This window comes from Neomonachus schauinslandi, chromosome 4 (assembly GCF_002201575.2).
Source record: "Neomonachus schauinslandi chromosome 4, ASM220157v2, whole genome shotgun sequence".
Taxonomy (NCBI): Eukaryota; Metazoa; Chordata; class Mammalia; order Carnivora; family Phocidae; genus Neomonachus; species Neomonachus schauinslandi.
In genome coordinates this window covers 16,900,115-16,922,690 of record NC_058406.1, presented here as the reverse complement: position 1 = coordinate 16,922,690, position 22,576 = coordinate 16,900,115, and the positions used below count along the sequence as shown (strand labels likewise).

Below are 22,576 nucleotides of genomic sequence, written 5' to 3'. Positions count from 1 at the left end.
GATAGGGTCTCCATGGAGAGGCAGTGCTGGGTAGAGAAAAATTTGATTTAATGACATGGGAAAATATTCACTGAGTATTAAGAGAAGCTGTGTGTATGATGTAGTACATATAGTATGATTTCATTTTTATAAAAATTAAGTAAGTGAGGGGCACCTGGCTGGCTCAGTCAGTACAGCATGTAACTCTTGATCTTGGGGTGGTGAGTTCAAGGCCCATGTTGGGTGTAGTGTTTACTAAAAAAAAAATAAGTTAAAAAAATTAAATGAGTTTTATGTATATGTATAGGAAAAAAGATGAGAAGGATATATACCAGGATGGTAATAGTGATTATGTCTGGGTGGTAGGGTTGAGAAGTTTTTTTTCCTTCTTCTTTTTGCAAATTTGTGTCTTTCTTATTTTTTTTCAATAAATATGTACTAATTTTTAAATAAGAAAAAAATAATGAAACCATTTTTTTAAAAACAGAAACATATCTGTGTGATTATAATTAAGAAGAGCTTCATATTCTACTACAATAAAATTTTAAAATCTGTATTGTTGAGTTTCTTTTCACAGTGATCCTGTATTGCTTTTGAAATCAGAACAAATAATACCATTTAAAAAAATAAACAAGTAAACAAATAAAAATCTGTTGTAGAAATAATGGAAAATATGGAGAAAAGGGGGGAAAAAAACACCCACATTCTCACCACCCAAAGACAGTCACTCAATATTTTGGTATATGGTTTTTCTTTCTATTCTCTCTTTGGCTGACTTTCTATATAGTTATCAACCAATTTTATAGTCTGCTTTCTAAAATGCAATACTTGTCAAAGGGATCTTTGTTGTTGTTCTGTTCCTTTCATTGTGCTCATTTTGCAATTATATCCCACTTGGAGAAATCCTAACGGACATTTAACTTTTCATATGGCATGTTTTGTTTTCGCAAAGAGGTTAGAAGTCTGGCTGGCAGGGAGCCCCTGCGCCTCTCCACGGTACCAGTGTGGAGTTAACGTTTCCTGAATATCGCTGGCTAGCCCACCTGCACCAGGGCCTTCCCTGTGTTCATGCTGTGGCTGGTCTGGCCACATCTGGAGCCGGTTCTGAGCACCCTGGCCAATGAAGGACCGGATGGGGAGGGGGTCTTATGAGATGAAATTCAAAGACTAGAGGCTGGACCATTGGGAAAGTATACCAAATGGGACATGGAACTAACTAACCTGTAGAATAGGGAGTATAGGCATCTGGGTGAAGGTGACAGCCTGAACATATGCATTTCCTTTTGCTCCATCCCAGAATCTCACTAAATGATCATTAAAGGGATTTTTTTTTTAAGGCCTACAAGGATGCCAGGTATGGGAGAGGAGACGATTAGAGAGCAGAAAGCCAAGTTCTGGGCTGAACTTGGTCACTTATTCACACCCTTAGTCTCTGAGACTCAGTATTGTGGCCTGAAAAATGGGCATCCTTTTCTCAGTTTTTTTTTCCTTGTAAAAATAAAATGTTTTATTTGTAATATATTCTAATTATATTTATTGTTTTAATTTAACCTTTGTATTATATTTATTTTATTATACAGGTAGTTACTTGCCCATTGTAGGAAGTTTTAAAAATACAGATAAGAAAATTTAAAAAATCCATTGTCTAGAGATAAGCACATATAATCATGTATAATAATCCTGTATTTAAATATATATATATCGTTCATGGGCTCCTGGGTGGCTCAGTCTATTGAGCATGCGACTCTTGATTTTGGCTCAGGTCATGATCTCAGGGTTGTGAGATCGAGCCCTGGATCGGGCTCTATGCTCAATGCAGAGTCTGCTTGAGATTCTCTCTCCCTCTCCCGTTGCCCCTCCCCCTTCACGCTCTCTAAATACATTCATACATACATAATAAATATATATATCATTTATGTAATCATATATATCCTTCCAGACTTTTTTTTTTTAATATTTTATTTATTTGACAGAGAGAGAGACAGCGAGAGAGGGAACACAAGCAGGGGAGTGGGAGAGGGAGAAGCAGGCTTCCCACTGAGCAGGGAGCCCGATGTGGGGCTCGAACCCAGGACCCTGGGATCATGACCTGAGCTGAAGGCAGATGCTTAACGACTGAGCCACCCAGGCGCCCCTCCTTCCAGACTTTTTTGCATGCATCATCACTACCCATAGAGTACTTATTGTATCAATAACATGGAATTATATTCTATATATTATTTTATAACTTTTCCACATACATATATTTATTTCAACAGTAAGGCACCTTTAGTGTAAAAAGTTTAGAAACTCAAATACAAAAGAAAATAACAGAAGTAACCACTGTTAACATTTTGTTGTGTACCTTTCTCGTGCTTTTTTTTTTTTTTTAGTGAGGGGTGAGGGGCAGAAGGAGAGAGGGAGAGAGAATCTTAAGCAGGTTCCACGTCCAACGCACAGCCCGATGAAGGGTTCGATCTCACGACCCTGAGATCATGACCTGAGATGAAATCAAGAGCCAGACACTTAACCGACTGAGCGCCCCTACATTTAACAACATCTTGACCATTCTCCTGCGACATTAAGTTGTTAATGTTGGTTTACTTTTTGCTGTGAAATGAAGCTGTTACTGAGGCCAAGCAGGGAATGAGGAGGTTGTCTCCCCACCTTGTAGGGAAAGTTAGCAGGGGTCCAATTTCAACTCTGTTGGTGAACTTCTTTTCTTTTTAGTTTCCTTAATGATGATTCACTACCATTATTTATTATATAAACACTAACCACATTAGTGATATTTAAAATGAAAATGAGGGGCGCCTGGGTGGCTCCGTCGTTAAGCGTCTGCCTTCGGCTCAGGTCATGATCCCAGGGTCCTGGGATCGAGCCCTGCATCGGGCTCCCTGCTCCGCGGGAAGCCTGCTTCTCCCTCTCCCACTCCCCCTGCTTGTGTTCCCACTCTCACTGTATCTCTCTTTGTCAAATAAATAAATAAAATCTTAATAAATAAATAAATAAATAAGTAAATAAAATTAAAATGAGGCCTGGCTGGCTTAGTTGGAAGAGCACACAACTCTTGATCTCGTTGTGAGTTCAAGCCCTGTGTTAGGTGTAGACGTTACTTAAAAATAAAATCTTCAAAACAAAATAAAATAAAAATGAAAAATATTTGTCCACAGTGTGCCACTTCCAACAAATGAAACAGCTTTTGGACATCTTCTTCCCTCCCAGTCCTCATCTACCTATATACATAATTTTTCCATTCCTATAGGCAGAGTGTACAATTACGTCCCTGTTTATCTGTCTTCTTATTGTATTCTAAGCATTTTTTCTTGTTCCTATTTTTCATAAAGATCATTTGCAATAACTGCAGATATTTCTGGTTTGCTCTAAAAAAAGGAAAGCAATGAAGAAGGGCCAGAAAGTGGTGAGTCCCAGGGGTTGAGGCTCATGCCTTCCCTTCTTTCTTCTACTGCAAGAATTCCAGCTTCCCACTCTGGTCTGCACCTGTCTGTCCCCATGGGGCATTCGGGGAGGAACCCCGCAGGGGAACTCCCAGGGTCCAGCGAGGGATTGGAAGGGCATGTGAAGAAGGGTCTCTCTTCCCCTCTCCCTCTCTGCTGCCTCCCCCTGTGTTTAAGCTGGGGTTGAAGGTCTGGAGCCAAATGGATCTGGCCCACGGGATAATCAGGGCTGGCCCCTGAAGCTGCCTTACCCACTGTCTCCCACACCACCTGGAGGATGAGGAGGAAAGCTGTGCGGGGGACATTGCACAACCTGGGAAACCAGAAATCAGGTGCCTAAGGACTACGGGGCATGGAGGACTTCTATGTTCTGAAAACCGCTGTAGGGACAGAAACATCTTCTTTCCGGCCAGCCCCTGGACACAGGTGCTTTTCTCCCCATTTGACAGGGGAGGCAACTCATACTCAGAGAAGATGACTTGCCCAGGGCAGGGCTGGGATTGCGACTCAGGCCACTGCCTCCCTTTTTAGAATACCTGTTATATGTGCTTGTGTGCACGTAGGAAAGGAACTGGAAGGAACGACCTCAAACGAGGGTTACCACTGGGGGACTTTCTTTTCCCACTTTTTTAGTTTTTATATTTCTGTATTGGTTGACTCCACGGCATTTGGCAGCAAATATTTATACAGCACCCACTTTGTGCTAGGCACTCTTCTCTTGGCCTGAAATAAGCCAGTGAACATATTCGATTGGATTCCACAGAAGCAGACCCTGAAACACAGATTCAAGTGCAAGGAGTTTACTTGGGAAGTGATTTCAGGAAATGCAGAGAGAGGAGTGAGGGACGTGAGACCGGGAAGGGAAGGAAGCCAGCCCAGGGTGTGTTAGTGGGCAGGCTACTGCTGTGGGCAAACAGGGCTTAAATCCTGCTGGGGAACTCTGGGAGACCGTGGAGAACACACCTCGGGTTCACCCTCTTGAGGGCTGAGGACGCTGGGGTGTTTATCCACCAACTCCTATGTGTCTGGTTAAAGGCTGCTCCTGGAGTCCGTAACTCCTCGCACTTCTGGCCCTCCGGCCGGCTGGCGCTGGCTGGCTCGGAGAACTCCTTCGGGCACAGGCGGGGGGAGCCCACAGCACAGAGCCCTTGGGTCCCAGTGCACTGGGAGAGTGCGTGCCCGAGGGGATGTGGACTCCCCAGGGACAGTGAACAAACCCTACCAAACTCTGCTTGCAGAATTTACATGGGATCTGGTCAGATAATGTACATGATAAGTAATACGTTAGAAGGGAATGCCTGCACTGGACTTAAAAGGAAGTCTGGGGGGCACCTGGCTGGCTCAGTCAGTAGAGCGTGCAACTCTAGATCTCAGGGTCGTGAGTTCCAGCCCCACGATGAGCACCGAGGTTACTTAAAAAAAAAAAAAAGGGAAGCCTGGGTAAGTGAAATGGGGAGTGATGGTTACAATTTACAGATTAATTTTATAAAACCAATAAAAGGGGGAATGTATTAGATATCATAAAGAGAATGTAGCTACATGCCTTTTAGAGAATAGAAACAAATTTTCACCTCTGATCCCATCACCCTAATATAGCCATGGTTGTATTTTCTTTCTTTCTTTTTTTTAAGATTTTTTTTTTAAGTAATCTCTACACCCAACACGGGGCCCCAACTTACTACCCAAGATCAAGAGTCACTTGCTCTACCAGCTGAGCCAGCCAGGAGCCCCGATGGCATTTTCTTTCAATCTTTCTTCCTCCTAGGCATTGGTTTTCCTGTGTGACTTTAGAAATAGTATACATCTAATTTTGTGCGCTATTTCACTTGCCATTATTTTTTTTTTAAGATTTTATTTATTTATTTGACAGAGAGAGACACAGCGAGAGAGGGAACACAAGCAGGGGGAGTGGGAGAGGGAGAAGCAGGCTTCCCGCCGAGCATGGAGCCCGATGCAGGGCTCCATCTCAGGACCCTGGGACCATGACCTGAGCCGAAGGCAGACGCCCAATGACTGAGCCACCCAGGTGTCCTCACTTGCCATTTTAACACAGCTCTACCATCTCCAAAGGCTGTGTGCCTCTCTCCGCTTCTCCTAAGTAAGGTACCTGCAGGGGAGACTGAAGCTGATCTTCTCCACTCCTCGGCTCCTCCTGAGAATAGGCGGTCCCAGAAATGCAGTCTCCATGGACTCCAGCTAGCCAAGGCCTGCCTGACAGCAAGGAGGAGGGCAGCCTGCTGAGAATTAGTTATTAATAATTAATAATTAGTAATGCAAAGTAAAGGTGTGGGGGTTGTAAGTTCGAGCCCCAGTTTGGGTATAGAGATTACTTAAAAATAAAAATCTTTCCAAGGGGCACCTGGGTGGCTCAGTCGGTTAAGCGGCTGCCTTCGGCTCAGGTCATGATCCCAGGGTCCTGGGATCGAGCCCCACGTCGGGCTCCCTGCTCGGTGGAGTCTGCTTCTCCCTCTCCCTCTGCCTGCCTCTCTGCCTACTTGTGCTCTCTCTCTATCTCTCTGTCAAATAAATAAATAAAATCTTTAAAAAAAGAAATAAATAAAAATAAAAATCTTTCCAAAAAAACAATAGTAATACATGGCATAACACACATAACGTATACAGCACGTATTAGGCCTCCTTCCCTTGACTGCTTCATTTGCTGGAGGGTCCGTGCAGGTGAGCAGCCCGCACTAATTGCAGCTTCGTCTCCAGACAGCCGTGGTCCAGGTGGGTCCCATCACCCTCAGCCCAGCAGGCCTGGCTCCCAGAAGCCTTCTTCCCAGCCCCTGAGCTCTCTAGATCAGTCCTGGTGCTAGCTTACAAGAGTCTCATCTCCAATTTCTCTTCTTTCAGGACAGACTCTGTGGACTCCAAGTCTTCAACCAGCTCCTCTCCAAAAAGGCCACCGATGGAAAGGTAAAAAAAGCTTCTCCATCCCAGAAGTCCTGTTCAGCGTGTGTCCCCATCTCTGCTTTCATGGAAGAAGCCCTGGGGCAGGGGAAAGGAGGAAGCCTCATACATTATGTTGCTTGCCAACTCTAGGACCCACACAGTAAGACTGAATGGGACCCTGAGTCAGAGGGATGGCTCCTTCACTGGGGTGGCTGACCGGCCACTGTTGCCCCATCGCTATCCAGGGAACATTCTCAAGGTCAAGTTGAACCCAATGAGGACAGAGGTCTTGAGAGCCTATCCCTGGAGTGGGATCTCTGGGTTTAGTCACCCGAAATAGCATAAGTCATCGAGTTATTTATTCATCAAATATTTATTGAGGGGCAGCTATGTGCCAGGAGCTGTTCTAGGTGCCAAGGATACAGCAGTGAACAAAAGAAAAATCTCTGCAGTCATGAGGGCTATATTCTAATAAGGGGTGACAGGGAATCCACAGAATAAGGAAATCAGGCAATTTTAGAAGGTGACGAGCATTGTGGAGACAACAGAGTGAGGGAGGTTAGGAAGGATGGTCATCACGGTGGTCAAGAGAGCCCTCTTTGAACAAATCCTTCATTAGCCATGCAGATATTGGGGTCATTCTAAGCCCAGGACCCTGGGTGGCAGGGTCAAGAAGCAGGGAGGTGCCAGGGCCGGAGTGAGTAAGTGAGGCAAGAGAGTTGTGGCTCTGGAACAGGAATCACCAGAGGGAATTTATCGGAATGCCTTTGGCTGTGAGCTGAGAATGGGCTGTCGGGGCCAAGGGCAGGAGCAGAGCCCAGCCAGGAGGCTATTCAATAATTCAGGCAAGATATGACGGTGGATTTCCTGACAGACTGGGGAGGGGTACCAGAGAATATCAAGAGTCAAGATGACTCTAAGACTTTTCTCTTGAGCCCCTGCAAGGATGGAATGGGGAAGACCATGTGTAAATCAGGCTGCAGCAGGTGATGCAGAGCTGAGGTCTGGATGTGTTGGGTTTGAGGGGTGTCCTAGTCATTCAGGTGGAGAAGTTGAATAGGCACTTGTTATACCAAGCTAGAATTCAGGAAGAACATCGGGGTTAGAAATCTAAGTTCCAGATTCATTAGTATGGATTGTTTGAAGCCATAAACCTTGATGAGATCGCTAAGGAGAGATTGTGACTGAAAGAGGGGGTCCGGGGGGAGGTTCAGGCTTCAACATATGACTTTATGGAGGACACAGACATTCAGTCTGCAATGGGAGAGAGGCAGGAGCATGACAGCATTTGGCCGGCAGGGGCCAGAGATGCTAAATGTCCTGGAACACGAAGGACAGCCCTGCATAATGAAGGATTGTTCTCTCCCAAAAGGAAACACTGATCACTAGTCCAGTTCTGGGTGTGATGTTATAATCAAAACATTTCGTGTTTGTGTAAGGATTTATACCTCCATATTCCTTTCATGACTTTGCCTTGTGACCTTGAAGTCTCCTGACTCCCTCCTCTAAATGCTTTCTTTTTCTGAAAGTCAGTCAAGCAGAATATGTTTGTCCTTAGAGCAGTTGTACCATTTCCTGCTGGTTCCGAATTGGGGGTGGGGAATCCAAAGAAACACAAGCAAGTCTTGTAAATCCACCTTATCTACTACCCAGACTGTTTCCTGCACTCTCTACCTCTCGATTTCATCTTTCTCCTCCATCCATCCATCCATCCATCCATCCATCTGATGAGCACGTTTGTTGAGCACCTCCTTGCAAACCTAACATGCTCCAAGGACCAAGGTCATGTGCACACAGTAGGTGACTACTGGAGACCATGGCAGACTGGAGGGTACCTGTCTGTCTGAAGGGGGCACTCACTATCCAGCCCAGCTGTCTGTTGCTGGAAATGCAGGCCCTGCATGCCATGTCTTCCTATTTTTTAAGGAAAGCTGGACATCTAGATATTCATATGAAACTCCCAATCTTAAATATGGACAACGTATTCATATTTTTCTGAGACACAGGAGGGCAAACAAAATACACGTGGAGCCCACCAGGGGCATCCTCTAAGCCCAGGCAAGGATTTGAACTCATGATCTCTGCCTTTATACAACAAATCACTAACGTAGAGACAGACACCAAAATGCTTTTTGTTTTTGTTTTCCAAATGCTTTTTTTTTTTTTTAAATGTTTTTCAAAGGTATAACATTCGATGGGAACATAGGAAGAGAGTCTCAATATGACTTCCATTATCATGGAAGATAATCTATTTGTGCTCAGAATTGAAAGATGAGAAGGAGTTTGTCTGGTAGACGAGCCAAGAGAGGGCTTGCCCGGCAGTGGGACTGGAACGTGCAAAGGTGTAGTAATATGAGTGAGCGTGGTGCTCTGGAAACTGTAGCTGGGGCTGAAGGGCACCACTGTGACAAGGAGGAAGGTTGCACTTTACCAACTGCCCTTAGGACCCAGCTGTCTGAATTGTTGACTTTTCACCCAGCAGCTAGGCTTGCCTGGCGGTGTAGTAACCGCAATGTCCTCGAGGTGGCGCGCAGGAGCAGCGAGCGGGCCTCCAGGTGCCTCAGCTCCGACCTGGGGCCGGAGACTTTTTCTAAGGGCTTGGTGATGTCAGATCGCACGCAGGCTGCGGGGCTGGCGAGGGCACATCCGGGGAGCAGAAGGAAGCTGTTGATAAATCCGACGCCCCACCCCCACCCCCGCCAGTGATGCCCTCTCTGCAATTTGTCGCACTTCCAATCGTGTGCACTGAAAGCAAAATGAGCCTGGCTGCCTGAAATGCACCAAGACAGGAATGCCAGCCAGCCAGCCAGCCAGCTCCTAGCCAAGAGGAGGGACCAGGGCTGGGATTGCCCTGCCGGGAAGGTGGGGGGAAGAAAGCAACAAGCAGCCTAACCTAGCCTGGGTTAGGGGACCCTGAAAAACTCTCTGCCTTGTGGAGACACAGTGAGATGTGTTGAAAAGAATTTGGAAGGCAGGCAGATCTCGGTTTGTGGTGTAACTCTGCCATTTGCTGGTTGGATGACCTTGGACAAGTTTGGAGATGGGCTGACCTGGGTGGTGGGATTTGACAGACGCTGGCTCAGAGAGAGATCACTCTCTTAATCCCAAGGAGTAGGGTCACTAGCCTTCCAACGAAGACCTGTCACCCACCCAATTCAGCTCTACCTAGGCCCCCTGGATGTGCCTTTCATCTCTTTGCGGCCAACTCCCTCAACTCATCTTATATTCATGCATTCAACAAAGATTCATCAAGTATTGGCCCAGAATGTTGTTCCAGGTGCTGGAAACAGTGGTGACCCAGCCAAATGGGTCCCTATACTCTGGTGATGGAGGCAGACAATGTTTATAAACACACAAGTTAATTCTAGACTTGGATAAGGGCTATGAATGAAAGAAATCAGGTCACGTGCTAGGGAGTTACAGGGCAGGGATAGGCTGCTTGGCTGGGCTGTTTGGGGGAGGCCTCCCTGAGGATGTGATATTGGAGCTGAGACCTGACTGGCAGGAAGAGGACCAGTCATAAGAAAATCTGGAGGAGGAAGAGCCTTCCTGGAGGAGGGAGCAGCCAGTGCAAAGGCACTGTGGTGGGAGTAACCAGTGTATTTAAGGAAGAAAAAGAAGCAGTGCGGTGGAGGGGCTTCCATGAACTGAAAGGGAGCATGGCATGCGATTAGGTCAGAGGGGAGGTAGGGGCCAATGTCGGGGGGCTGGGAGGCCATGGTGAAGAGTTTGACTTTATGCTGAAAATAATTGGAAGCCATTAGAGGGTCAGAAGCAGGGAGTGATGATATCTGCTGTGAGTTTTTTTGTTTGTTTTTTGTTTTTAAAGATCCTATTTATTTATATGATAGAGACAGCGAGAACAGGAACACAAGCAGGGCGAGTGGGAGAGGGAGAAGCAGGCTTCCCGCGGAGCAGGGAGCCCGATGTGGGACTCGATCCCAGGACCCTGGGATCATGACCTGAGCCGAAGGCAGACGCTTAATGACTGAGCCACCCAGGCGCCCTGCTGTGAGTTTTTTAAAGCATTCCCCAGGCATCTGTGTGGCAAATGGATTGTAAGGGGGGCAAGAGGATGCCGGGAGACCAGCTTCTGGGCTATTATGGGTGAGAGCCCAGTGGCCAGGACCAGGTTTGGGTGCAGGGAGATTCCTTCTGATTGCAGGCAGCCCCTTAAGCTCTAGAGTTTACACCCTTCCCAGCCCTCCCTCACCCACACCTTTCCCTCCCACTGAAATCTGACTCCAGCAGAGAGCAGGTTGGAGCTCAGGTTCCCCAGCTGTGCCCGGCTGCCAGGCCACTCACTTGTCAGGCAGGGTTGGGTCGAATCCAGGGTAAGTTTATCTAGAACAGAAAGGTTCAAACTGCATTTTAAAAAATAAATAAAAGCTAGGAAATCCCTTTGGACAAAATTTTTCGTAATTCAAAATATAAATCTTACAAGAGCAGAGCCTTCCCTCCCCAGCCCATCTCAGCCCTGAGGCAGCACTGAGGCACCTTTGAGGAATCTCAAGGTTCCAGAGAACACAAAAATCCCAATGATCCAAGGGTGTCTGTGGTGACAGAGGGCATCCAAGGTCAAGTCAAACAGCAAAGACTGAGGAACAAGAAAGTCTTCGGCAGAATTTACATCGAAGAGTACCCAGCAGGATGTTGGATCTTGGATCTTGTAACCCCAGCTTTTTTTTTTGTTTTTTGTTTTTTTTTTAAAGATTTTATTTATTTATTTGAGAGAGAGAGAATGAGACAGAGCACATGAGAGGGGGGAGGGTCAGAGGGAGAAGCAGACTCCCTGCCGAGCAGGGAGCCCGATGCGGGACTCGATCCCGGGACTCCAGGATCACGACCTGAGCCGAAGGCAGTCGCTTAACCAACTGAGCCACCCAGGCGCCCGTAACCCCAGATTTTTAGCACTGGAAAGCTTAGGCTACTCAGTCAGCCTCACTTTCAGACAAACTCCTTGGGCCTGACTTTTCAGAAGCCCAGCATCATCTTCCTGAAGGGAAGAAGTACTTCCATAGCTCCAGAGCTGTCTGGTGCAGCTGCCCAGGCTGTGCACTGTACAACTCCAGAAGGTACCCAGCTGACAATATGAATGGCACTCCCTGGAATTAAGAAATGCAACAGCCGTTTAGGACCTTCTGTAAGGGCTCAGTGTGTTAAGACTCTGGAGTGGAGGAAGGGACCTTCATTTCTTCAACTCTCATGAGTCAGTTTTTCCTAGGAGGCCTGAGGGCTGGCTGGCTGATCCTGATGGTTACTGAAAGAGATGAAGGTGGAGGCATCTTGACTGCCCGGCCCCCACCCCAAGGGTAGTGTAGAAGCACCTCTGAAAGGGAGGGAGTTGTGCAACTATCACTCCATCCTCTCATCTGTGAAATGGGGCAGGGAACTTGCAACTGTCAGGGTTATGGAGAGGAAGAAATAGCAAACAGGCAGTAAAAGGTGGCTTTGGCTTTTGCCTTCCTCAACAAGTTCTGTCCTTCCTCTCCAGCCCCCTCACCCTCACCCTCCAGCTGCCCCTAGCCCCTCAACATTGCCCAGGCAAACCATGGGTTTCGCACTTCTGTGCATTTCTGCCAAGAATGCATCTTCCCGTCCGCTTCTCCAGTGGCCAACTCCTACTCCCCATCCCTTGTGGAATTTGTTGAACTGAATTGCACTGCAGTGTGGGACCTCTTGGAGCTTTCTTAAGCCATGCAGTTGTTAAGGGCTGTCATTGTGATACTGATTGGCCCAGGTCACCACGGGATGCGGGAGGATGCCTCTTCCATCGCCCAGCACTCTCTTTGCAAGGACTTGAAAGGGACCAACAACAGTTGGAGTCCAAGCTTCAGCCTATTTTTTTTTTTTTTGGTTGCATGTATCAGTACTTCTTTTTTTTTTTAACTTTTTTATTGTGATAAAATATATATAACAAAATGTGCATTTTAACCTTTTTTTTCAGCATAAGGAAAAAGATATTTTATCATTTTGAATGCATTGATTTACCAAATATATAAAACAGATTAGTTATCATTGCATATTTCAAGTTGTATGGTTATTCTTATTTCATGAACTTCCTAGATGGATTTTTTTATTGTGTCAAAATATACATAACATAAAATTTAGCTATTTTAACCACTTTTTTTTTTTTTTTTTTTAAAGATTTTATTTATTTATTCATGAGAGACAGAGAGAGAGAGAGAGGCAGAGGGAGAAGCAGGCTCCCAAGGAGCAGGGAGCCCGATGCGGGACTCGATCCCAGGACGCTGGGATCTTGACCTGAGCCGAAGGCAGACGCCTAACCATCTGAGCCACCCAGGCGCCCCTATTTTAACCACTTTTAAGTGTATTGTGGCCAAAGTGACTGTATTGGGAGATGGAGCCTTTATGGAGGTAATTAAGGCTAGATGAGGTCGTGAGGGGTAGAGCCCTGATCCAAAAGGATTAATGTCCTTATAGAGACACCTGAGAGTTTGCTTGCTCTCTGCCATGTGAGGACCTAACAAGAAGGTGGTTGTCTACAAGCCAGGAAGCGAGCTCTCTCCAGAAAACTGAGTTGACCAGCACCTTGATCTTGGACTTCCCAGTCTCCAGATCTGTGGGAAATATCTATTGTACAAACCCAGTCTATGGTATTTTGTTATAGCAGCCCAAGCTAAGACACATAGTTATCCTGCCAATCATCTGTATATATATTTGTGGGTTTTTAAACCCAAACCAAAATGAGATCTTTTTTTTTTTTTTTTTTAGGATTTTATTTATTTGTCAGAGAGAGAGCGAGCGCACAGGCAGGGGGAGCGGCAGGCAGAGGGAGAAGCAGGCTCTCCGCTGAGCAGGGAGTCTGCTGCAGGACTCGATCCCAGAACCCTGGGATCATGACCTGAGCCAAAGGCAGACACTTAAGTGACTGAGCCACCCACGCATCCCTAAAATGAGATCATTCTTAGGCAGTATATCATGGGAGTTAGGAGTAGACTTTGGAATCAGACAGACCTGGGTTCAAATCTCAGTGGTGTAACTCTGTGTTTCCTCATCTGCAAACAAGAAGGAGAACAGTATCTACCTCCTAGGATGGCTTTGCGGATTAAATTAGAAAACGTTCCTAAAGGGCCTGGCACAGTGCCTGGCACATGGTAAAAGCCAGTCCTCTTCAGTGGTGGTAAATTCACCATTCACTAGACTGTCAGCTCCTTGAGGGACGGAACTTTCCTGACTTGTCTGCTTTACCCCTTGTTCTTAGCACATGACCTGCAAAATAAGGGCCTAATACATATTCACTGAATGAGTGAGTAAATGGTTCAATGAGAGGGTAGAGAGAGCAGTTAGCACAGTGTGTAATGGATCATAGTGTAGTTTCGGGCAGTGTTACAATGTTCGGTAACCTGCAGAGCAGAGCGGTTGGTTAAGAGTCTGGGCACCTCATCCACAATATTCAGGTGTGCCACACTGCTAGGGGCAGGGCGGGGTGGAAGAACAGAAGCTGGCGCTCTCAGAGGGCATCTGAGGGAAAGGAATCATACTAGCCACTAGGCAAACTCCATCAGGAAGTCTGTCCATGATGTCACTAAGCACACCTAACCTGTGCACCCCCTCAATAGGGCCAAGGACATCCCCAACACTCAGGGTACTCACCCACACAATGAAAGAAAGAAAGAAAGAAAAAGAAAAAATGAAAGAAAAGGAAGGAAGGAAGGAAAGAGAGAAAGAAAGAGAAAGAATGAAAGAAAGAAAGAATGAAGGAAGGAAGGAAAGAAAGAAAAAGAAGAAAGAAAGAAAGAAAGAAAAAGAAAAAGGGAGGGAGGGAGAGTGAAGGAAAGAAAGAGAAGGAAAGAAGGAAGGGAGGGAGGAAGGAAGTTAGTTAGCTAGTTAGTTAGTTTTGGAGGATCCATCCTTTCTATCCTAATTTAAACCCCAAGAGAAAAGATATTCTTTTATCTTCTATGTTTATATTACCAATGCTTGGCACAGAGCCTAAAATAGGCACAACAAATACATTTTGCAAGTAGATTAAAAATTTTGTAGATGTTCTGTTTTTTAAATTAACATATCTCATACACAATTAAAGAAAACTATAATCTTTTAAAAATATCTGATTTGGTAGAAGGTATTATGCTAAGCGAAATCAGTCAGAGAAAGATAAATACCATATGATTTCACTCATATGTGGAATTTAAGAAACAAAATAAACAAGCAAAGGGAAAAAACAGAGAGAGGAAAACCAAGAAACAGACTCTTAACTATAGAGGACAAACTGATGGTTACCAGACTGAAGGTGGATGGGGGGTGATTTGTATTAAGAAGTGCACTTGTGATGAGCACTGGGTGTTGAATCACTATATTGTACACCTTAAACTAATATTACACTGTATGTTAACTAACTGGAATTTAAATAAAAACTTAAAAAGATTAAAAAAAAAAAAGAGTCTGGGCACCTGAGTTCAACTGCTTGGGTTTCAGTTCTGGCTTCCAGATGTGTGACCTGAGTCAAATTATTGTAAATGCGACTATCTCTATAATACACTTTAAAATGCAACTCTAACATGGAGGTAAGAATAGCAACAGCCAGGCACCTGGGTGGCTCAGTCGTTAAGCGTCTGCCTTTGGCTCAGGTCATGATCCCAGGGTCCTGGGATCGAGTCCCACATCGGGCTCCCTGCTCCGTGGGAAGCCTGCTTCTCCCTCTCCCACTCCCCCTGCTTGTGTTCCTGCTCTCGCTATTCTCTCTGTCAAATAAATAAATAAATAAAATCTTAAAAAAAAAAAAAAAAAGAATAGCAACAGCCTCGTGGGGTTGTCATGAGGATTAAATGAGATGATCCATGTCAAGCACCTAAAAATAGCACCTACCTCATAGTGTTGTCATGAGGATTGAGGGAGATCACCCATGAAAACATCCAGAATGGTGCTCAGTGAAGGCTTTATTCGCTTAATGTCAAAATGTCTATTACTGTTTGTCATCCTCAGATCAAACAGCAGCAAATCAAGAGCAGAGACCCCCAAAACACCCAGCAGCCCCTTGACCCCCACCTTTGCCCCTGCTGTCTGCCTCCTGGCACCCTGCTATCTCACAGGGGACTCTGTGCGGGACAAGTGTGTGGAGATGCTCTCAGCAGCCTTGAAGGCCGAAGGTGAGAGGGCCTGGGCTGGGGGGCGGGGGGAAGGGCTTCCCGAAGGCCGATGAGATGTGGTCCTTCTCAGGAGTGGCACAGGACGCTCCAGTGCCCGGTACGGGCAGGCTCCACTGCCAAGGTCATGGCTGGCTGATGCCTGTATTTCCCGAATCTCTTATAGACGATTACAAGGACTATGGAGTCAACTGTGACAAGATGGCGTCGGAAATTGAAGATCATATCCTTGAGCTGTGCCAGGGCTGTGGGTGCCTGGACTGTCCAGCGGCAGGATCTCCCAAGTGCAAGGGACCTGGGACAGTGAGGGGGAGGGGAAGGGCTCTGGGGACAGCCCCTGTTCTGCCTCTGAACCAGAGTTCTTAATTCTAGCTAACATTTATTAAGTCTTGCACCTGCCAGCCTCTTGCTGTTTATGAGCAGTACCTCGTTCAAGGTTGAAAACAATCCCACAAGGTAGGTTCCCTGACTAATCTCATTTTATGAGGAAGGTAAACAGGCTCAGAGAGGTTAAGTCACCCGCCAAAGCTCATACAGCTAATAGGAGTAGTCGAGTTGGGATTTGAACCCAGAAAGTGTGACTCTAAAACCTGAGAGCTCAACCACCATGCTAGGCAGTCCATGTCGACACGTGGCTGGGTTGCGATGCCAAGTGTTAGAATAGACAGGGAGGACAGCGTTCCTCGTGCTCAGCCTTCTCCCCTCTTCTGTCCCCTGAAGACTGATTCCCTGCTGCATAGCTTCCTGCTCCGTCAGTTCTCACAATCTCTATGAGGCAGGGGCTGTTGCTTCCATTTTATAGATCAGGAAACTGAGGCTCAGGTACTACTGGGTGTCACAGCTCGACTGAAAACCTTGGCCTTTGGATTCCATGTCCTGAGTTCTTTCCGTGTGACCCATCCTCCCGCCCTTTGAAAGGGGGCTGTGTAGACAGAGGGGACCACCCAAGTCACGTGGGCCCAGTGCACCGAAAGATTGTTGTTTGGGGGAGGAAACTCCCTCTCTGCTGTGCCCCCACAGCATATCAAAGAGGTGTCAAGGGAGGGGGACAGAATCCCCAGGGGAGAGGGGTTCTGAGTGTCACAATGAGGTGTGAGTGGCCCTTTTAAGCCTCCTGGGCTACCTAGGGAGCTCAGTCGGGTCTGTTGCGGAGGGTCCTGGTCCGTCTGGTCTGACCTGCTCCCCTGCTGCCACCTCCTGTGGGAGGCCTGCCTGGATAGCCTCCCACATACTTCCTGGGACTTCCCCTCCACCGTCATTTAATTATTATTATTTTTTTAAGATTTTATTTATTTATCTGACAGACAGAGACACAGCGAGAGAGGGAACTCAAGCAGGGGCAGAGGGAGAGGGAGAAGCAGGCTCCCTGCTGAGCAGAGAGCCCAATGTGGGGCTCAATCCCAGGACCCTGGGATCATGACCCGAGCCGAAGGCAGACGCTTAACGACTGAGCCACCCAGGCGCCTCCGTCATTTAATTATTAACTAGCGTATCTCGGGCTATCGAACACCTCACCAAGTACATTTTCATCAATCCCAATGATTCAGGAACACAGAGCAAAACTCTGAGCTTCATCTTTATTCTCTCCGAGCAGTTGTCCCTCCAAACAGGTCCCTTTGACCTTCAAGCCCAGTTGGAAACAAAGGCCCGGTGATCTGGTACCTCGTTCCACTCCTGGCCTTTCCTCCTTCCCTTCCTCCCTCTTCTGAAGGACAGGAAATCAGAGCTGCATCAAGCCCTTTACCTCTTTGTTCTTAGAAGGTGGGAGATAAGGGGGAGGATAAGTTCCGGGGGGCTTGAATGCTCTGGGTCCCCAAAAGATCTGTCCTGTTTGGGGTGACCTCACAGTAACATGGCAGCCGGGGGAGCTGCGCTTGTCCGAAGGGGTCGGTGGCCCCCGGGCCCGTGCTCCACCTTGTCCTGCCTTCAGGTCCGACGGAGACCGTCAGGAAGGGGCTGATGATAGTGTCTGTGAAACAGATACACGCCTCCAGGAATCCCAAACACAGATATTTAAACCAGTCTTTTGGCTTTTAAATGCATGATGGCACATTCTTGCTTTTCACATTGTTATTGTATAAACAACATCAAAACAGCAATCGCAGAAAAAAATAAATAACACCACCTTGCTCCCACCACTTTTGGCAAGTCAGCTGTTTCCACGTGTCCAGATCCCCCACAGCCTTTGTCGGATACGGCTCTTCCCAGCAAGGGGTTTGTCTTCCTGATCCTGCTTGGCGCAGGAGACCAAGACACCTCGGCTGTGTGCCCTGGCCTTTGGATTCCATGTCCTGAGTCCCCTCCAGAGGGTGGGGAAGGGAGGAGGGGGTGGGCGACCTGTCTGGACAGAGATCTGGCTGTGGTCGGTGGTCAGGGGCGACTTCCTGCTGTGTGAGTGGAGAGAGCATTACCGTCAGGAGGGGCGTCTGGCTTCCTGCCCTGTCCCTGCCAGGAATTTGCCCTGTGACCTTGAGCAAGGGCCCCGCATCCTTTCTAAGCCTTAGCTTCCTTATCTATTCATGAGAGAAGTAACTCTGACCAGCAATTCCCAAAGTGGGTTCCATGGCATGGTAATAGGTATTTCTAGGGAAAAAAGGGGCAGGGGCGGGGGGAGGTGGTTCTATGCTCGAATATGTTGGGAACACAATTGAACAAAATGAGGTCTTTATTGCAATACCTCTCTGAGCCTTCAACATGAGGCTCCTCATCTTCTGTTTTCCTCTGATAGCTGGACTCCTACCTTCCAGAGGCCCTTCAAAACTGGGGGTTATCTTCATCACTGTCCTCATCTTAGCCCCTAAATGTTGAGCACTTGATATCCCAGACAGCAGCCTAGTGCATCATGCAGTGTAGCTTGCTAAATCCTCGTAACAGCCCTATATTTTATAAATAAGGAAACTGAGGCACAAAGAAGTCATGTGACTCACCTGAGTCACACAAAAGGCTCAGACAAACCCAGGATGCCCATCCCTGGGGGCCCAGACACCACAGTGCGTGCTGTCCCTGATGCGTTGTTGACCCCAAATGCCCGCGTGAGATCCCCACTTCGGAGGTCAGAGGCCATGTAGGTGCCCAATCCCTGTACAAGTCCGAGGAGAGGAACAGATGGTTCTGGGGCTCCTTGGACTTCAGGGAGTGGCTCCCCATCTTTCTGTGCCCCTCCACGAGTGGCTCGCTGGTCCTTGACATAACTGGTCACATATCTACCAGGAGCTCAAGAGCACGGACATGAAGTACCGGAACCGGGTGCGCAGCCGAATCAGCAACCTCAAGGACCCCAGGAACCCCAGCCTGAGGAGGAATGTGCTCAGCGGGGCCATTTCTGCTGGGCTCATTGCCAGGATGACGGCAGAGGTGAGAGCGGGGCTGGGACCGCTGCGTGGTGGGGTGGGAGGCCAGGGCCCTCTGGCTTTGCCCGTGTCTGTGCCTTGTGACTCAGGGGAGATGACCTGGGGTCTTTTTCAGCCAGACCCTCTCAGACTCCCCATCCCTCCAGGCCTCTGGACCATCAGGATAGTGAACACAGCTGCTATGAATTAAGCATGGTGCTAAGTGCCTTAGGCTCATTGGCCAATTATATCTTCACAGCATCTGAGGTAGAAATGTTTAGTATCCCCATTTTACAGATGAGGATACTGAGGCTCGGAGGAGTTAAGTGATTTGCCTATACACACAGCTAGAAGATGTCAAAACCAGGGGCGCGGTTGGCTCAGTCGGTGGAACGTGCGACTCTTGATCTCAGGGGCTCTTGTGAGTGCAAGCCCCACGTTGGGTGTAGAGATTACTTAAAAAAAAAAAATAGGGGCACCTGGGTGGCTCAGTCGGTAAGCGACTGCCTTCAGCTCAGGTCATGATCTCAGGGTCCTGGGATCAAGCCCCGCATCAGGCTCCCTGCTCTGCTGGAAGCCTGCTTCTCCCTCTCCCACTCTCCCTGCTTGTGTTCCCTCTCTCGCTGTCTCTCTCTCTCTGTCAAATAAATAAAATCTTAAATAAATAAATAAAATAAATAAATCTTTAAAAGAAAAAGAAAATGGCAATAAATAAATAAACAAACAAATAAATAAATCTTTAAAAGAAAAAGAAAAAGAAAATATCGAAGCCAGAAGGCAAGCTGTCTGGCTCCAGAGCACCCACTCTTTACTGCTTGGTCGTCTACCTCCCTCTTCTGCCTCGTTCAGTCCTGGGCCCAAGCCAGATTAGCAGACCCTGTCTCTATGGAACACAGTCCAAGGTGGGGAGACAGACATATTTTCAACTTTGTACAATACAGAGGAGGTAAGTGCCACAATCGAGCCACCATGGGAACTTAGAGCAGGGAAGGATTGACCCAGCTTGAAGGGGTCAAGAAGGGAAGGAAAAGGGAGCAGCCTGTCCAAGGAAGTATGGGCAGTGGTTACAAGCTTCAGAACTGCATGGGTTTGAATTCTGCCTCTCTTACTTAGCTGTGTGCTCTTAGACAAGCTACTTAACCTCTCTGTGCCTCAGTTTTCTCATCTGTAAAACAGGAAGAATAATAATAACTAACATGGGGCGTCTGGGTGGCTCAGTGGGTTAAGCGTCTGACTCTTGGCCTTGGCTCTGGTCTTGATCTAAGGGTTGTGAGTTCAAGCCCTGAGTTGGGCTCCACGCCCCATGCCTTAAAAATAAAAATAAGAAATAATAATAATAGCTATCTCATGAAGGATTGAATGAGTTAATATATGTGAGTGTTTAGGTTAATATATGTAAAGCCCTCCCCAGAATTCATACATGATAGGCTCAGTCACTGACCATTTCATGTAACCCCGAGCACCATGCTGTGAAAGAGGAAATAATTATCCCCATTTTATGGATGAGAAAAACTGAAGCCACGCACAGCTAGTAAGTGACAGATAAAAATTTGAACCCAGATCGGTTTATTTCAGAGCCCACATCTTGGAAACACCTTTTGTACACCCTCAGGTATGAGTGGCCCTCATACTGGGGTGTACTGATCGAGGGCTGATCGAGGGGATTCCGTGAAAGCACCACTAAACCAAAGTGGCCCAGACAAAGGGGAGGGGAAGTGCATTGGGATCCTGGAGTCTGGCTGTGCCTCAGGACGTCTAGGAACCCTCTGAAACTGTTGGCAAGGTGTGCCTGTGTGTGTTTGCGGTATGTGTGGTGGGTATGTATGACGTGTGATGTGTGTGGTGTGTGGAGTGTACTTGGTATTTAGTATATGTTGGGGGGGATGTAGCGGGGGAATATACATTTCTTCTCTTCATTGCTTTCCTCAAATACCCAAAACAAGAGTGAGCCCTGGCTTTAGCATAAAAATGGGGAACTTGGCCCAGGGGAACCAGAGTTCTCTTTCTGCTTAATTCAAAGTATCTGATCTTGGGCACCTGGGTGGCTCAGTTGGTTGAGCATCTGCCTTCGGCTCAGGTTGTGATCTCAGGGTCCTGGGATCGAGCCCCGCGTCGGGCTCCCTGCTCGGTGGGGAGCCTGCTTCTCCCTCTCCCTCTGCCCTTCCCCCAGCTTGTCTCTCTGGCACACATGTGCTCTCTCTCAAATGAATAAATAAAATCTTAAAAAAAAAAAATCTGATCTTCTTAGGCAAATAGCAACATATGCCCAGAATTACAAATTGCAACTTGGCTTTACAGCATCTTCTCTTTCCTTGCAAGGAGCTGTGACTTTTATGGAACCTGGCCTTGTGTTTCCTCGTCCCTGTCCCTCACTCCATGGCTCTGGGGTCCCTCTACCTCTATGCATGTGCATTGTAGGAATGCTACCAGGAGACTCTTCCAGGCAATCCGAGGCATGGGAAGACCAGGCCCAGGAGAACCAAGAGCAAGGTACAGACACAGGTTTGAGCCAAACCCAGCAAGTCCCCATAAGCTAGAGATCAGAATGGAGCTGAGTGTTTGGATCAAGACAAAGACAGGCCCGAGACATCCCAGCAAAGTAACTGGCCAAAGCCAGATGTGTGGATGGTCTGGCCCCACCCAAGGACGGTTCACTAGAATAGAGCAAGAGAATCAGGTGGTCAACCCATACCCATGAAGAGGCTGACCAGACCAAGAGGGGCAAGCCGAGAACTTAGCAGGCCCTCCATGGGGCCAGGCGCCAAGGACCCTACCCTCTGCCAGCAGCCCAGGCACCGAATGCAGTGGAGACCTTCACCTGGGGGACCTCTTTGGCCCCAGGCAGGAAGTTTCTATAAGAAATAGAAGACCATTTTTGCCCCAATAAGAAAAAGAACAGCTTGGGTTTGGGCGGCCTGCTGTGCCCTGGCTCAGGGGACAGGGAGAGCCTGGGAGAGCAGATGCCTGTGGCCGTGCGTGTCCCTCTCCGCATCCCGTGTCTGCCTCAGTCTTCCCTCTTCTCCTCTCTACCCAGACGTACCCCAGAATGGAGTTGATTCTGAGACGTTCTTTAGAGCTGTTGAGTGGCTCTACCGTCAGCCCCGTGAGGAGGGGGGTTTTGTCTGTGCGCTGCTCGCCCAGCACTGAGACCGGTAACTGGCACGACATAGGTGTGCAGCGCATACTCACGGGGTTCACCTTCGGGGTTCCTCGTCCAGAGATGTGTACACACGAGGACCAGTGTCCTCTCGCGCTCTATCCCCAGCCTCATGCCCCACCTTATTAGAGAGCTATACTATACTACAGCACTGTATTTACTCCACCTGTCTTTGACGCTACCTCCTCGATGAGGCAGGGCAGAGACAGGTAAATGGATTGGTGAGTGGGTGTTCTTTCTGTTCTCTGTTTCTTAGCTGGCACACAAGACCCCCTTTCCACAATCTGACCCCCCTGCCACATCTCCCAGCTTGAACACATCCCCAAACACCCTTCCCCAAACGTGTTATTCTTGTCTGATCTTTTGTGTCTACTATTCTCTTTCTCTAGAACTGCTGTCTCCCTTGGGAACTCCTGCTTATCTTTCGAGACTGGTTAAGGTGTCCGCTTCTTTTTTTTTTTTTTTTTAAAGATTTTATTTATTTATTTGCGAGAGAGAATGAGAGACAGAGAGCACGAGAGAGAGGAGGGTCAGAGGGAGAAGCAGACTCCCGGCCGAGCAGGGAGCCCGATGCGGGACTCGATCTCGGGACTCCAGGATCATGACCTGAGCCGAAGGCAGTCGCTCAACCGACTGAGCCACCCAGGCGCCCAAGGTGTCCGCTTCTTCAAC

General features: G+C 47.6%; 1 protein-coding gene across 1 annotated transcript in view; it reads left to right on the top strand.

Annotated features, from left to right (window-relative positions):
• The window catches only part of TCEA3 (transcription elongation factor A3), a 37,885-nt gene that overhangs the window by 8,785 nt on the left and 6,524 nt on the right, over positions 1–22,576 (top strand). The window contains exons 5-8 of the mRNA XM_021683540.1: positions 6,270–6,332; positions 15,258–15,421; positions 15,585–15,641; positions 18,618–18,772. Of these exons, the coding sequence (XP_021539215.1) occupies positions 6,270–6,332; positions 15,258–15,421; positions 15,585–15,641; positions 18,618–18,772 (439 nt within the window). The remainder of the gene's footprint in view (positions 1–6,269; positions 6,333–15,257; positions 15,422–15,584; positions 15,642–18,617; positions 18,773–22,576) is intronic.